Raw genomic sequence first — 16,657 nt, forward strand, 5'->3', positions numbered from 1 at the left:
AGGTGTGTATCTGTGTGTTTAAAAACAAGGTTCCAGCCAAGCTTAGTGGGTTATCTACTTACCAGCCAAGTCCTTTTCCCATCACAGAGTTGTTGGGTCACTGCTGGGAAACCCTAGCTTCTGAGAATGTACACCCTTTCCTGATAGGGGAGGAAGAATTGCTATCAGAACCATCAAAATGCTCTTGGCCCTGGTTGGAACAAAGCTGCTTAGGAGAAGTCACAAGGGCCTCTGGAGTCTCAGGTTATTACCGTCATCCCCATTATGTGTATTTTAGCAACCCTCGAGCTATGCCCACTGGGTTTGAGGAATGCCATTTCTGCGCCATTTCTTCTCAGCTCCTCTGACCATTGGGGTCAGTTAGAAATATAAGTATTACTTGGAAACCAAGCTAGAAAACTGCTTTTGATTTTTTGGGTTGACTTCGAGCCATTCCTCATAACTCTTCGTCAGTTTCTTGCTGTCTTAATGTTTTTTATATAACATCTTCTTTTGTGACTTTGTCAATAGGATCTTGGCAAAGCACAGTACATAGTGGGTCTTCAAAATACGGTGAATTAACCAAACCTGGCTGGGTCTAAGAAAAACGCTAAGGATTTTGATAACCGCTGGCTTTTGCTGGACCTGTTTTACTTGTAATGTGGAGGGGAATCACTTTTATCAGTAAGAGCTGAGAGCTCTCTGTTTCTATGGCTCTTGCTGTGTGCAGAGGATACTGGAGATGGGGTGATGGGCTTGTTTTGAAGAGGCTGAGGGACCTGAGGTTGTGGTCTGCATAAGGTGGGCTGTGATTTGGGAGTTGGAAGGGAGGTCAGAGATGGGGGACAAAAAAGAGTTTTGCAGTTGTTCATCGGGTAAGCTGCTCTGAGGTCTGGTGGTGGGCATTTTCAAAACATCCTACTTCCAGCTGTGCTAATTGGAATCTATAGTTTTGCGATGTGGGGAGCCTTTAATCTAAGTTGTGAAATATGAGAGCAAACCAGCATTTAGCATTTTAACAGAAGAGTTGGTAAATGATGACCTCAGGTCAGGTAAGAGGAAGCAGCGTCCAAGCAGGCAGGATCCAGACTGCCTGGTTTGAATCCAGCCACTGACGTATAGCAGCTCTGTGACCTTGGGAAGGCTGCTTGACCTTTCTGTGCTTCCTTTCCACATCTGTGACGTGGGGAGAATACCAGTAACTATGTCATAAGTTTATTGTGAAGATTCAGTGCTTGGCTTAGTGCTGGATTGCAAATGCTCCATAAATGGGGTGGTGCTTATTGTTAGTAGTTACAGAGGAATAACAAATTAGTCTGAGCCAGACTTCCATCACTTTTGGAACCCTCCCACCTGAAACCATCCCCTTCCTGCCTCTGGTTCAGCCTACTTTCCATTCTGACCATGATCCCTGGTGTCTGATTCCCTTGGGTCTCTTATTCTCTTTCCTGCTCGGGTGGCCCACCCTGCATGAGTTAGCCCAGTTACAGGTTTGGGGTGCACATCTCAGCTGTGCCCCGAATGGCTTTGCAGTCCTTTCACTGGCCTCTCACATTCCTTCTGTCTCTCCACTAAGCCTCGCTGTCTCCGTAAGCCCCTCTTCTGCCCTGGCCCCTCTAGTTCTCAAGAGATGCCATCTCTCATATTCAGGCATCTGTTCGCTCACCTCCCCTCCATCCACCATAAAGAACTAACTCATGGACACCCTGCCTCAGGACGAAGTATCTTTTTTCCTATTCAAGTTTTTAATCCGTCTCCTTTTTGCTCCTTGTCTTCTGCATGTAAATAAACACTTTGGTTTCAGCCACTTTAAAAAAATTCAAAACTCCAAATAAAAATTTCTTCCCTTCATGCTGAAAGTGAACTCCCTTACTCTTAATGCCCACAGTGGGCTTCTAGAAAGAGCAAACTGACCTGTTTCTGCTCCTCAACCCAGGGAATCTAACTTCACCTTCTGGTCTATGAAAAACTGGTCCCTCCAAGGCCACAAAGATCTCCTGCCAACTGTTTTTTCCTTCCTATTTTATTTTATTTATTTTTTCATTTTATGTATGATGTATGTATGTATTTTAGGATTTTAAAGATTATTTTAGGATTTTAAGTTACTGCAAGAAACTATGGGGCAACAGAAAGGGAGCAAAGTACAACAAGGCAAAAGTTAAAAAAATTCCAAGTTACTTCCTGATTCAGCAACTAAAGGCTTTCCGTGTGTTTTTTGGAACTTCTATGTGGCCCAATTTGTCTGAGTTTTTCTGAATTCTCTTTCTAGTGGCCCAATTTGTCTGAGTTTTTCTGAATTCTCTTTCTAAAGATTCTTCTTAGGGTGTTTCTCTATTTCTTTTCTTTATTTTTTTTTAAATTGTGATAAGAACACTTAACATGAGAATTACCCTCTTAACAAATTTTTAAGTGCACAATACGGTATTGTTAACCGAGGGCACAATGCTGTACAGCAAATATCTGGAACTTAATTCATCTTGCATAACTGAAACTTTATCTCCGTTGAATAGCAACTACCCCTCCCCCCCCACCCCCCGCCACCAAAGCTGGCTCCTGGCAACCACCATTCTACTCTCTTTCTACGAATTTGACTATTTTAGATGCCTCATGTAAGTGGAATCATGTAGTATTTGTCTTTCTGTGACTGGCTTATTTCACCTGGCATAATGTCTTCCAGGTCCATCTTGGTTGTCCTTTATGGCAGGATTTCCTCCTTTTTTAAAGCTGAATGGGATTCGATTATATGTATATGTCACATTTCTTTATCCGCTCAACCATCAGCGAACATTTAGGTTGTTCCCATGTCTTGGCTATCGTAAATAATGCTGCGGAGAACATGGGAGTGCAGCTATCTCTTCAAGATTGTGATTTCAATCCTTTGGATAGATACCCAGAAATGGAATTGCTGCATCATTTGGTAGTTCTATTTTTAGTTTTTTGAGGAAGCTCTATACTGTTTTCCATAGTGGATGTACCATTTTATGTTTCCATCCTATTTTAGCTCCTCTCTCTTGAAGCATCTGACCTAGCTGACTGCTGATTCCTTCTGGAAACTTCTTCTCTGTTCTAAGGTAGAACCCTGGCTTCTCTTCCTCAGGTCCTCAATGGATATTTCCATCTGGATGTCTCCGTGCTTACCTTTATCACTACATGTTCAAAACTGAACATGTGCTATTGTCTTCTCCAAGCAAGTATATTAACTAGGGCCCTTGAAACAAAGTACCACAAACTGGGTGACTTAAAAAGGAGAAATTTATTGTCTCACTGTTCTGTAGGCTAGAAGTCCAAGATCAGGGTCAGCAGGGTTTCTTCTCCTGAGGGCTGTGAGAAAGAATCTGTTCAGTGCTTCTCTTCTAGATTCTGATGGTTCGCTGGCAATCTTTGATGTTCCTTGGCTTCTATAAAGCGTCATCCTGATCTCTGCCTTTATCTTCACATGGTGCTTTTACTTTGTGCTTGTCTGCCTCCAAATTTCCCTTTTTTTAAAGGACAGCAGCCATATGGGATTAGGGCCCACCCTAATGATTTCATTTTAACTTGATTACCTTTGTAAAGATCCTATGTCCTAATATAGTCACATTCTGAGGTACTTAGGGTTAGGACTTCAACATAAGAATTGGGAGTGAGGCAAAATTCAACCCATAGCACCATGCAGACTTGATTTTTTTTCAGGTATTTCTCATCTCAATGAATGGCACCAATGTCCACCATGTTACTCAAGCAGAAACTTGGGAATCATCCTTATCAAATCACGTGCCTTTATATTAACCTAGCATCTAGAGCTTGTAGAACTTGGAGGCACAATTTTGGAATAGGAACCATAGCATCCAACAGGTTTACAAAGGGATCTGTGACTCCCAAATGGCTGACAACCTCTGCTCTGTATCTTTTTTTTTTTTTTTAAGTGTCTACCGCCTTGGTACAAAAGTAATAACATACATAAGAATTTTAGAAAACTACAGAAAAGCATAAAAATAAAATTAATAATTATCCTATTATTCAGTTACCCAGAATCACTTATTATTTTGGTCATTTCTCGTACATTTTATGCCTTCATGCATTTTTTTTTTTTTTTTTTACTAGTTGGAGCATACTGTATGTAAGATTTTGAATCCAACTTTTTAAAATTCAACACTAAATCACGTGTGTTCCCATATCTTCACAAAATCTTCATAAATAGTTTTAAATGGTGTGTGTTATTTCACCAAATGGATAGATAATGATTGACTTAGATATTTTATTATTATCCCATTGTCAAATATGCAGGTCGTTGCTGTTTTTTGACTTTTATCAATAATGCTATGACAACCTTTACTATTAATTTGGACTCAAATAAATAGTTTTTTCAGAATTCAGGTATGAGTCAGCAGGGGATAAAGAAAAAAGGTGGACACAGTATCTCTAAGCAAATTATTAGAGTAAATTGAAGGAAAGCTAAGCCTACCTAAGTTAACAAATATCTTAGGCGTTAATTGTGAGTAGTTACTTTGTGATTTAAAAGTTATTCTTAATTAAATTGTTAAGGTAGATCACAGTAGAGTCTCCAGTCAACATTTTGTTCTTCAGTGATTCTTTATAGTCTATAACAGGGTTGTACAATATAAATTTTGGCAATGATGGAAATGTGCTTCATCTGACCTGTCCAATATGGAAGCAATTAGCCACATGTGACTATTGAGCGCTTGAAAAGTGGTTAGTCCAACTGAGGAACTGAATTTTAAATTTTATTTATTTTTAATTGATTTAAATAGGTAACCACTATATTGGGTAGTGCAGTTCTATCAAGGTGATGACTAAACACTTTTATAGTGCTTATCTTTTCCTACGTACTTTTAAGTGTTTTACATATTAATGTATTTAATCCTCACAATGACTTTAGGAAGTAGTCTTCCAGTTACTATTGCTATATAAAAAAGTACCACAAAACTGAGTGGCTTAAAACAATAACAATCATTTATTTTGCCTGTGAATCTGCAATGTGGGCAGGGTTCATCAGAAATGCCTCATCTTTGCTCCATGCAGCATCAACTGAGGTTAGAGAGTCTACTTCTAAGGTATCTCAATTACACAGTTGTCATGTTGATGACTATTAGTGGTTTTTCTTCTTGGGGCAGCTTGGGTTTCCTCACAGCATGGTGGCTGGCTTCCAAAAGCAAGTGTCCCAAGAGACAGGAAGTGGAAGCTGTCAGTTTCTTAAGGCCTGGGGCTTAGAAACTGACAAAATATCACTTCCAACATATTCTATTGGTCAGGCAAAACACAGACTATGTCTTCAAGGGGAGGAGATATAGACCTCACCTCTCCATGGGAGCAGTGCCAAAGAATTTGGGGACATGTTTTAAAGTCATCATAGAAAGGTACAATCATTTTGATTCTGTTTTACGGATGAGGAAACTGAGCACCTAGCAGTTAAAAAACTTGCCCAAGGTGACATGCCTAGTAAGTGGCCAAGCTGTTATTTATGCCAGGCAGTCTGACCTTTTTTTAACTACAGTGCATCTCTGTAATTCATGTTTCACTAATTTAGATTCATATCTTCTTCAGTTTTGTCCATGGTGCAATAATTATGAGATTAAACGACTGCTATATGTTTGTAAATCACAAACTGTAAATACATAGTATTTGCAAGGGTTTGCTAGATGTCAAATTAATGATGAACACACATTCTCAACCACCTGATTCAGGAGGAGTTGCTTGGCTCCAATTTGGAGCCCCTCTGCTTTCATCATCTCTGTTTCTACTGCTTCCCCAAGAGAATTTATTATCACCTCCAGATTGAAACAGACCACGATTCTGAGTAAAACTCTTTCAGTCTTAGCATGTTGCCTGCTTTACCTATTCCTGTTGCATGGCATATGTGTTTTTAAAAAGGAATTAATAAATAACACACTTAGAATTATAAAAGGAGTTGAATATTTCTGGTTTTTACTGAAAGTAAGTCTTGAGGTTAAACCCTAATTTAGATGATATATTTGCATATGTTTAGGGAAGTGTGTGTGTGTGTGTGTGTGTGTGTGTGTGTATACTCTTATTTATTTATTCATTCATTTATTAATTATATTGATTCTTGGAAGAGAAATCAGAAAAAATATATAGATTATGCCAAATTCTAGAGGTTGCATGATAAAATAATGCATGCAACCTTTTACAAACCTGAGAAACCAGCAATTTCCTTTCATGTTCAAAGATAATGGATAGTTCCATGCGAAAGAGCGAGAGCCTTTTGTCCTGTGGCCTCTGTTTGATACTATTTGCTGCAGTCACTTCACACCTAGTCTTTGTCCCCATGTAATCATTACAACACAGGGGTTTTTTTGGTTTTTTTTTTCATCAAAATACTCTTGAGAGAGTTTATAGTTAAATGCATCTAGCTTTTCAGTTTCTGGGTTTCTCAAGCAAGCAATATGTGTGACTCTCCGTGATGTAGAAAGGCTCATTTTATTACTTCAGAATCTGAGTATCCCAAATAATGAGACTTCACTTCAGTGAAATCCCACATTTTTCTTTAGTCCACATCCTACCTGACCCTCTCCTTTGTTTTTGTTTTTTAAAAATCTTTATTTATTTATTGGGTTGTGCTGGGTCTTAGTTGCGGCAGGCAGGCTCCTTAGTTGTGGCATGCATGTGGGATCTAGTTCCCTGACCGGGGATCGAACCTGGGCCCCCTGCATTGGGAGCATGGAGTCTTATCCACTGTGCCACCAGGGAAGTCCCTTCTCCTTTGTTTGATAACTCCCTTCTCATTTTATGTGTGTGAACTGGTACTTTGTTGATTTTCCACACAGTCGGCTCTTTCTCCGTTATCTTAACTGGCCGTATCTTATGATTGTACGAGCCGGGCTCACTGTTTTTCCCTCTCACTCCTTCATAGATGTGACTCAGTCCCCATATATGGGAACCTCTTGGGAGCCTACGTAGCATGCTCTTGGGCCCAGATATCCGGCTGCCTCTGGTGTAAGTCCATGTGGCATTTTGACTTGTCCAAAAGCAAATGTCTCCTCTCCCAAAGATGCCCCCTTCCCAGCTGCCCCATTTTTGAAGTCATAAAATAGGTCCCCACTATTACTGTTTCTTTTAATGCCCCATGCATACCTTCCTCGGCCTTTCTCCCAATCTCTCATGCCTGCCCAGGTGTTCACTTGTTTAGTGCCTGTTTCCGATACTACCCTACAAGCTCCAAGATGGCGTTGGTCATGCTGTGTTATTTTCCACTCTCTCTCCAGCTCCCAGCTGGTGCTTTTCACATAATGGGCATGCCATAAATGCTAATTTGGGTTAGTAAACAAATAAACAAATGCACGTGCTTCCATTTTTATGTTTGTACCCCTGGGCCAAAACTTGATGCCGTCGTGGATTTTTCTCTCTTTTTTCATACACTAGATCTGTCAGTTTACTAACTCTTTCTGGGACATACACTCCATGAGGACAGGGATCTTTGTTTTGCTCAGTGGTATGTCCCAGATGCCTAGAATGGTGCCTGGCATGTAGTTGAGCCAAGCTGAGCATTTACTGTGTTATAGAAATGGTTCTGGATGTTTTACATGGATTAATTTATTTCATCTTCATAACAAGCCTAGAAGGGTGGGTAGCTACTATTAGTGTGCCTATTTTACAAGAAACCAAGGCATGGAGATGAAGTCATTGTCCAGCGTCACACAGCTGCTAAGCGGTAGAGCCAGGATGTGACCCCATGACTCCTGAGTCTGTGCTCTTAACCACTAAGTACTCTGCTGTGATACCACCTAGTGACGGTGTGTTTGCTCTGTGTGGACCCTTCACTGAAACTCTGTACATTCACTCCACGCTGTGTAGGTACTCTTTTAGATGAAGAAGCAGAGGCTGGTTTGGAGAGGATTAAAAAAAAATTACCCAGGGTGGGACCCAGGTTCTGAGTAGCAGGGACAGGATGGGAACTCAAGACTGTTTCAGCACAAGCCTGTGTGCCTGGCCTGCCAGACCTGCCAGTCTCTGCGTGGCCCGTGGTTTCGGAAGCAGACTCGCATTTAACAGGAACATTTCCCAAGGCTGTCAGATTTTCCTTGTCCCCAGTAGACGTCTGATGCAGCTGGGCATGTTTCTTCCTCAGACAATGATGGCAGCCGCCCGTTACACTCCAGAACTGAGACGACGCCCTCGCCCACGAACAATGGAAATGGACACCCAGAATACATCGCGTACGCGCTTGTCCCCGTGTTCTTCATCATGGGTCTCTTCGGCGTCCTCATCTGCCACCTGCTTAAGAAGAAAGGCTATCGTTGTACAACGGAAGCCGAGCAAGACGTGGAAGAAGAAAAGGTTGAAAAGATAGGTAAATAACCTGGATTCTTTTTATGGGAATGTGAGTGCAGACGATTTTTAAATCAGAAACCAGTAATGTATATTTTCCATCTCTATAAGGCAAATGATCCATCTTTTTTTTTTTTTTTTTTATAAATTTATTTATTTTATTTATTTATCTTTGGCTGTGTTGGGTCTTCGTTGCTGCATGTGGGCTTTCTCTAGTTGTGGCGAGCGGGGGCTACTCTTCATTGCAGTGCGTGGGCTTTTCATTGCAGTGGCTTCTCTCGTTGCAGAGCACGGGCTCTAGGCGCATGGGCTTCCATAGTTGCGGCACGCGGGCTCAGTAGTTGTGACTCACGGGCTCTAGAGCACAGGCTCAGTAGTTGTGGCGCATGGGCTTAGTTGCTCCGCGGCATGTGGAATCTTCCCGGACCAGGGCTCGAACCCGTGTCCCCTGCACTGGCAGGCGGATTCTCAACCACTGCGCCACCAGGGAAGCCCCATCTTTTTTTATATATTGACATTATGTAAACTTAAAGCGTACAACATGTTAATCGGATACATTTGTATATTGTAATATGATTGCCATTGTAGCGATATTTAGCACCTCTATCACAGTACATAATTGTCATTTCTTTTTAGTGGGTGGGAATCATTAAGTTCTAGTCTCTTAGCAGGTTTGATGATTATAATACAATATTGTTGCCTATATTCACTATACTGCGCATTCGATCTCTAGGGCTTATTTACTATTTGTTCTAAGTTTGTACCCTTAAGCAACATCTGCCCTATTGTAACCGAAGGTGGTGTTTGGCTGCTCACTGCTCAAAAGCCAATAAAGAGACAATGTTGGTGGTTTATTTTGGATGCTGGCAACCGGGGTGGTGGGGGGGAGGGTGAATGGACTCCTGTCCAAAGGCTGACTACCCCCCGCCCCCGACAATCGGGGGCAAAAGAGATTTTATAGACGGAGGGAGGGGGCTACATGCAGAAACAGCACAGTCAGCTCTGACAGTCATCTTGAAATTAGTCATGTGGTGGTCTGACCAGCGTCATCTTGATTGGTTTTTTGTTTTGTTTTGTTTTTTATAAATTTGTTTATTTTATTTATTTATTTCTGGCTTCCTTGGGTCTTCGTTGCTGCACGCGGGCTTTCTCTAGTTGCGTTGAGCGGGGGCTACTCTTTGTTGTGGTGCGCGGGCTTCTCATTGACATGGCTTCTCTTATTGCAGAGCATGGGCTCTAGGTGCGTGGATTTCAGTAGTTGTGGCTCGCGGGCTCTAGAGCACAGGCTCAGTAGTTGTGGCGCACGGGCTTAGTTGCTCCGTGGCATGTGGGATCTTCCCGGACCAGGGCTCGAACCCGTGTCCCCTGCACTGGCAGGCGGATTCTTAACCACTGCGCCACCAGGGAAGCCCATCTTGATTGTTTTAAGTGCAGTTAATCTTCACTTCCAGGGTCAGTTTTTTCCCATTTCCTTGAGGCCAATTCTCAGAATTGTGGCAGCTTATGTCATGGCTACAGTCTGGTCATCATGTAGTTAACTCCTTCCATCTGGTGGCGGTTTCAGTATCTGTAAGACAGCTCACAGGATGTGGCTCAGAATATTATCTATAGCCCCTGAGGAGGAACTAGAGGTCCTTGCCTTAGCTTGACTTTGCTTAGTGACTAAACTATTATTGTCTGGTCCTGTTTGACTGCTTTTCTCTGCTTCTGCATTTTCTCACTTCTCTGATTAAACTTATTCTTTGGCTAAAGTTTTTCCACAGGCAAAAGGCAGGCAGAGGACGTGGGCGTATAGACCACAGGGCCCTGCTCCATTTCACTCTCTCCCCATCCCTTATGCCCTGGTAACCACTCTCTATTTTTACAACTTTGGCTTTTTTAGTTTCCACATACAAGTAATAACATACAGTACTTGTCTTTTTCTGTGTGTGATTTATTTCACTAAACATAATGTGCTTAAAGTCCATCTGTGTTGTCAAAAATGGCAGGATGTCCTCCTTTCTCATGGCTGAATACTATTCCATTATATATATATATCTCTCACATTTTCTTTATCCATTCAGTTCTTGATGGGCAGTTAGGTTGTTTCCATATCTTGGCTATTGTGAATAATTCTTCAATAAACATGGGAGTGCATATAAATCTTCGAGATCCTGTTTTCATTTCCTTTGGGAATGGAATGACTGGATCATCTGGTAGTTCTATTTTTAATTTTTTGAGGAACCTCCGTATTGTTTTCCACAGTGGCTGCACCAGTTTACACTCCCAGCAGCTGTGCAGAAGTGTTCCCTTTTCTCTGCATCCTTGCCAACACTTTTACAAAATGATCCATCTTAAAGGCAGATGGTGTGGTGTAGTGTCACTGTCGATTTCACAGGAAGCACACCTAGAGTTATAAACCTTGCTTTCATTTATTAAATACCTACTAAATCATTTACTCTCATTTGCCTTGTGGCCTCGGGCAAGTTATATATGTTATATATGCTGCTATATATAATTTAACTTAAATTTAATTTCATTAATTTAATACTAATTTAATTAAAATTTTAATTTAAGTGAGAACAGTAATCTCCACCTTGTAAGATTATTGTGAAATTTATAGAGAATATATATTTGGTGTTTGTCACAAATGGCCACTCAGTAAATATTAACCCTTACTATTATTGAATTAGATTCCAATAAGAACGATGGGAAAACTGAATACGTCTCACCATTTTTGTGCTGTTACCTTTGCTGGGGGAGTTGTATCTTAAATCTACGAGGTTAGAGTCTATGTTTATTAAGTAAATGGTTGTGTGAACATTGCAGTGAAAATATGGCAAGAGCTGGTGCCTTCGTATTGACTTCAGACTGTCTCAGCTTTTCCTCTTAACATGGAGTTGCTGGATTGTGTTTGGAAAACGCTGAGAGATGAAGTCCTGTTTTCTCCACAGATGTACTTTCCAACCACCCTTTAGGGCCTTGGGGAGTAGTAGGTAACTCTCCTTATCCCTTTCAGCCTCTCAAAGGACAGTTTTTGCAGAAAGGTGACGTTTGGAGTAGGTCAGCCTTCAAGCCGGCCCCAAGGGCGGAGTGCGGGAGCTTCTTCATTCCTTGCCAGCTTGCTGGCCTGTTGGTTTTTCCCACCCCCACTGACCTTTGAGCCAGAGAGAGAGCACAGGATGAGTCATATGTGAGCTTATGAGCAAACCAAGGCTGAGTGTTTGTCAACAGAAGGCGGGGGCTCCCCCTCCTCCTTCGTAGATGCTCTGTAGGTTGGCTTAGCCATTAGCATGTGTACTGTGCAACCAAACATGCGTATGCACGAGAGGAAGCAGCTTGGGTGGAGAAGACCATTTTCCAGATACACGGGTAGGACACCGCATACCTTGATTCCTTCTTTGTGAGCTAGGTCAACCCTCCCTCTTCCTTCTTGTGTTACGGAAGCAAATTATAAGGATCAGTTTCAGAGTGGAGATTTGATTTTTTTCTTTTCAAAGACTATCCCGTGTGCAGAGTCTCTCAAAGTAAACTGAGTTGGTAGGCAATTAACTGCGACCAACATTTAGATCATTTGGAAGTACATTTAAAAGAAGAGTCTTGTAAAAACACAGACGAATAATTACCCAATTTAAGAAATGAATTAATTTTCTAAATTTATACAGTACATCTGCAATTAAAATGAAATCCAAGAAGTTTTTCTTTTAACTGTCTTTTTTCTTTCCATTTCCCTTAAGGGTTTAACAAAACGATGAGAGAGAAATAATAGTTGTAAGGACTGATATAGATACATGGAATTGTTGTCTTGGAAACTGAATGTGTGTTTGGACTTGAGATCAATGCACAACTCTGATGCTTTTTATGCCTCTTATGCCGGGGAAGTCACTGTGTGCTTTCAGTCAGGCAGCTTGGGGTTGAAGGAAGAAAGCAGAGCTCTTAGCACCATGGGTGATCAGCTGAACTTTCTGGAGACTGTTCAGAGAGGTCTTGGGCTCTGAGACTGCACGTCTCGTTGACCTGATGCAAGTGACCAATTGTAACCTGTCCTCCCCTCCCCTTTCTCTTTCAGAGTTGAACGACAGTGTAAATGAAAATAGTGACACCGTTGGGCAAATTGTCCACTACATCATGAAAAACGAAGGTATGGTTGTTTTAGTGTCCAGAACAATTCAGTGTTCATATGTTTTATTAAAAACCTGCTTCAGAGAGTCGTGATTTGTATGGACTGTCCTGTCAACGTTTCTGAAGTTATTGACACCTTTTACCTAAGCTCACAAATAGCTCAGCTTCCAGCATTATCCGACCGGGAGAGTTTCACAGAAGTGTTTTCTAAGAGTCAGTCGTTGTAGAGTCAGCCCCAGAGGCTTACCTTTTAATCCTGGCCTCGCCTCGATTTGGGGAAAGTCATATTACATCATGGAGCCTCGCTTTCCTCCTCTGAAATAATATTTACCGCATAGCATTGTTGTGACATATTGCACATAAAGTGCTTGTATAATAAGCACTCGAATATTATCGATTCCTTTTTTTGTGCTTTTAAAAATATTGTGGTAAAATACACATAACATAAAATGTACCGTTATACCCATTTTAAAATGGACAATTCATTGGCCTTAAGTACGTTCACAATAATGTACAACCATCACCACTATCTAGTTCCAGAACTTTTCATCATCCCAAACTCTGTACCCACTAAGCAGTCACTCCCCATTCTCCATCCCCTTTCCCTCCATCCTCTGGCAACCCCTCCTCTGCTTTCTGTCTCCATGGATTTGCCCATTCTGCGATCTATTCTTAAGTGTTAAAACTTTAAAAATATCTAACCTTTATGGCTTTAAGCACTTTTTTCCCTTCTGAAATGTATTCTAAACCCCTATCTTCCTAAACTAATCAGGATTAGTTTAATCTTGATTAGATAAATCAGGGTCATTGTTCTGAAGGTGATTGTCTCCATAAGGTTCCACACCCCGAGTGACTTGTGAGGTGTGTGGCACTCCTACCTATATACCTGTGAACTAAAAATGTCACCTGTCATGTCAGTAAACAAAGGATGTTGCAGCCATCAAGCCATCACATTACAGCCGCCCCAGCGGTGCACCCTGAGGAGACTCAGGGTGCACAGGATACTGGCCCCAGAGAGCTGAGGTGCATATCAAAGGAATGACTTCAGTGAACCCAGACTCTTGCATCTTCCCATACATAGAAAAGAGCTGCATTCCTTAACTCAGAGATGTCTGGTTTTCTTTAATTAATAGTCATCTTTTGATGTTCCCACTACCTGGTCTTTGTTGCAAAACCCCCTGTATATCCTGGGGTCGCCTCTCCAGAGCACTCCCTCAGAGCTGTCTGAGACGCTGTGGCCCGGCCTTAGGTCCTCAGATTTGTCCACCGAATAAAACATAACCTCGCAACTTTTAGGTCGTGCATTTTCTTCAGTCGACATATCCGGTATCCGCAGATCCCCATACTTTGAATTCTCATGAGAATTTTAAAGAAAATGTTTTCCTTGGGCTCTGTCTGCGCCCTGGTCAGTGCCGACACATGCAGCATGCACTGCTGCACCTGAGCCATTTGTCCAAAAGTAGAAATACCTCCGTGCTGCTCAGTAAATATCTGCTCTTCCATCCCCAGCCGCTCCCCGGCGATCCTCTGCCCCCATATCCTCACTATCAGCTGGAGCACCTGCCTGGCCCGGGCTGCTGGTCAGTTTTTCTGACTTAGAGAAGCAGCAATTTCACATGATTCAGCATACTTTTCATTCTTCTTCACAGAGTCGACTTTACGTATTTGGCATAGATCTAGGTGCATTGTGTGCATAATCTAATCCTCAAAATATTCCTCTGGAGTTGATATTATTATACCCATTTTACAGATGAAGAAAGGAAGACTCCAAGTGGTTGGTCACACGGTTAAGGAGCAGCCTGGCCCTACCTGGGTCTCTTTCATCTATACAACATTGCCTCGCCTCTCTTCTACTTTGTAGCTTTCAGTTTCTATAGGATGGAAAACCAGATAGCCAAACTTAATAATATGGTGTTTAAAATAACAAGACAGCAATCACTTGGATTTGATGTCTGTTTTCTAAAGACCTTCCCTCAGGGAACAGTATTTGGTGATGCTATTCTTGAGGACTCAGTGGTTCATATTTCTTTTACATAAAAAAAGTGGATTTTAATTTGCATAAGAAATACACAAATGTGTTCTTGGAATAGAAGCTGAAGCCATGACAAAAGTGCACAGGGTAAGGTTGCTCCTGTGCCTTGTGCGTTCGAAACTGCCTTCAGGACTTTGGGGAGCTTGGAGGCCTTTGGGACCTGGGCTTCTGAGAGCTGGAGCGGTTGCTGAGTTAATGAGTGCTGCATGAGGGGGTTACTGACAGGTGAACTGGTTGAAATAAGTCAGCTGTGAAAACTTTGCGGGGGGCTGAAGTTCTCGTGTATAACTTCATAGTAGACACTGAGTGCTTGCTGTGTGCCAGGCTCGTTCTAGGGGCTTTCTGGGAACGCTGTGATTCAGATACTTCGTTCCCAATTTACAGTTGAGAAACTGAGGCCCACAGCACTTAACTAACTTGCCAGCGTCACCCTGCTGCAAGTAGCAGAGCTGAGATTTGAACTCTAGCATCTGACGTCATACTTACCCACATGCTGTCACTGCCTCTTTCCTGGTAGCAGGAAAGACGGATGATAAACTTCCTCCTTTCAAAGAGACACCGTATACAGCTGGGGTGTTTTATAGAACTCCTAAACATTAACTCATTAAATTCTCCAAACTACCTTATGAGGTAGATCCTGTTATCACCCCATTTTGCAGATGAAGAAACAGAGGCCCAGAGGGTAAGAAAGTTACCCAAGGTCACACAGCCAGCATGTGGCAGGATGGTGCCAGCAGTGGGCCCCTTCTCCTAATTACAGCAGATGAGAAGCCTTTGGGTCCCTGGAGCAAGCAGACTATATAATTTCCTCACCTTCCACACTCATAGACTATAGGGCTGTTCTTTTCTTTTTTAATTATGTCCTTTTCCTTTCAGAAAGTAGCCTTTTGGTTTCTGCTGCCTTGATTACCAGTAGGTATGTTGGAATAATACCAAGGCACTGATTTCATTCTTTCTCCTCTGCTCCCCGGTTCTTTCCCTTCTGTCTTTCTTATTCTTGACCCTCTTCCCTGTCAGGGCCTTCATCTGTCTGCCTGTGATTTCTCCAGTGACCTGTGAGGAAGGCTGGGGGCTCTGATCCTTTGTGTGGCCTTGGTTCTCCTTGGCCACCAGGAGACATCTGACCTCACTGGACACCCTTTTCCAGCCGTGGCCCTCTCTAGCTTCCAGCCTGTGCCAAAACCGCAGCTGGGGTATTAGATACATACTTGGGTCTCTTACCAGTTGATAACCTAGCTTTTTTAGTTTGCCTTTGAGACTTCTCTATAGAACAAAATGTATTTTTCTTTTCTTTGTCATTAACAGACTCTGAACTTAATATCAATTAAGACTTCCCTGTTGAGGTTAATTTAACAACCTGTTGAGGTTGTTTTTTAAAAAATTTAACAACCTGTTGAGGTTATTTTTAAAAAAATTATCAGCACATAACATAATTTTTCTTTAAACATTGAAGAAAAAAGGAATAAAACTGAGTACAAACCATTACCATTTTCCCATGTTTATTTACATTTTCTTTGCCTATATTTACATATTTTAAAACATTTGCAGTCATGATATATGACTCGTCTTCTGCTTTGCATTTTTAATTTGGCTAATGGGGTAATATTTCACCTGTACTCATGGGGACATTCTTGCTTATGGTTTAAACCTATCGTGTCTTGAATGTTGCAAATCAAGTTTTGTTTAGATAAGTATCTCTTGAAGGATGAATTTATTGGCTGACCTGCAGACTGATTATTTTCCCCCTAATTCCTAATCCTTTCTAAATAGAGCTGAATTGAAGAGCATTTGGGTGGCCACTGTATGGAAGTTTGGAAAGTACCTGCAACTCCGTAGCTGAGCTTCTCTGCCAGGCCCTGACACTGTCTGAAAATAGCAACAATTCAGAGTATTGTGATTACTCTCCAAGCGCCCTGGTTATGGTTATTCACACTAGGCAGAGAGAGGGATCCCTTGGTGAAATTCTTACCTTGGGGCTCAATTTGTGTGGTGGCAAAAAGGATTCCTTCATAAACTATCATCATTACTGAGTAGATCTCTGAAACTTACTATAATGATTATGCAGACATCCTGTGAACTCTTAAACTACTCATCATTTAGATAGAGACTTGGACATTGAAGGAGTAGGTCGGGGTATGTCGGGGTGAAAAGCACCCACCCCAGAGTCAGATAGACCAGGGTTTGTATCTAGGTCTGTTTCTAGCTCTAGTTTCTAGCTGTGGGACTCTGGCCAGTCAGTTACAGTCTTTAGGCCTCGGT

At 41.8% G+C, this 16,657-nt stretch overlaps 1 protein-coding gene across 2 annotated transcripts in view; it reads left to right on the top strand.

Moving 5' to 3' along the window:
• RELL1 (RELT like 1) overlaps window positions 1-16,657 on the top strand; it is a 61,854-nt gene that overhangs the window by 22,003 nt on the left and 23,194 nt on the right. For both annotated transcript variants that reach the window (XR_014264520.1, XM_082464582.1), the window contains exons 2-3: window positions 8,066-8,287; window positions 12,314-12,385. Coding sequence is in view for 1 of the 2 variants with exons in the window: in XM_082464582.1 (XP_082320708.1) it covers window positions 8,066-8,287; window positions 12,314-12,385 (294 nt within the window). In the remaining variant the exon portion in view is untranslated. The remainder of the gene's footprint in view (window positions 1-8,065; window positions 8,288-12,313; window positions 12,386-16,657) is intronic.

This window comes from Balaenoptera physalus (assembly GCF_965194825.1).
Source record: "Balaenoptera physalus genome assembly, chromosome: 5".
Classification (NCBI taxonomy): Eukaryota; Metazoa; Chordata; class Mammalia; order Artiodactyla; family Balaenopteridae; genus Balaenoptera; species Balaenoptera physalus.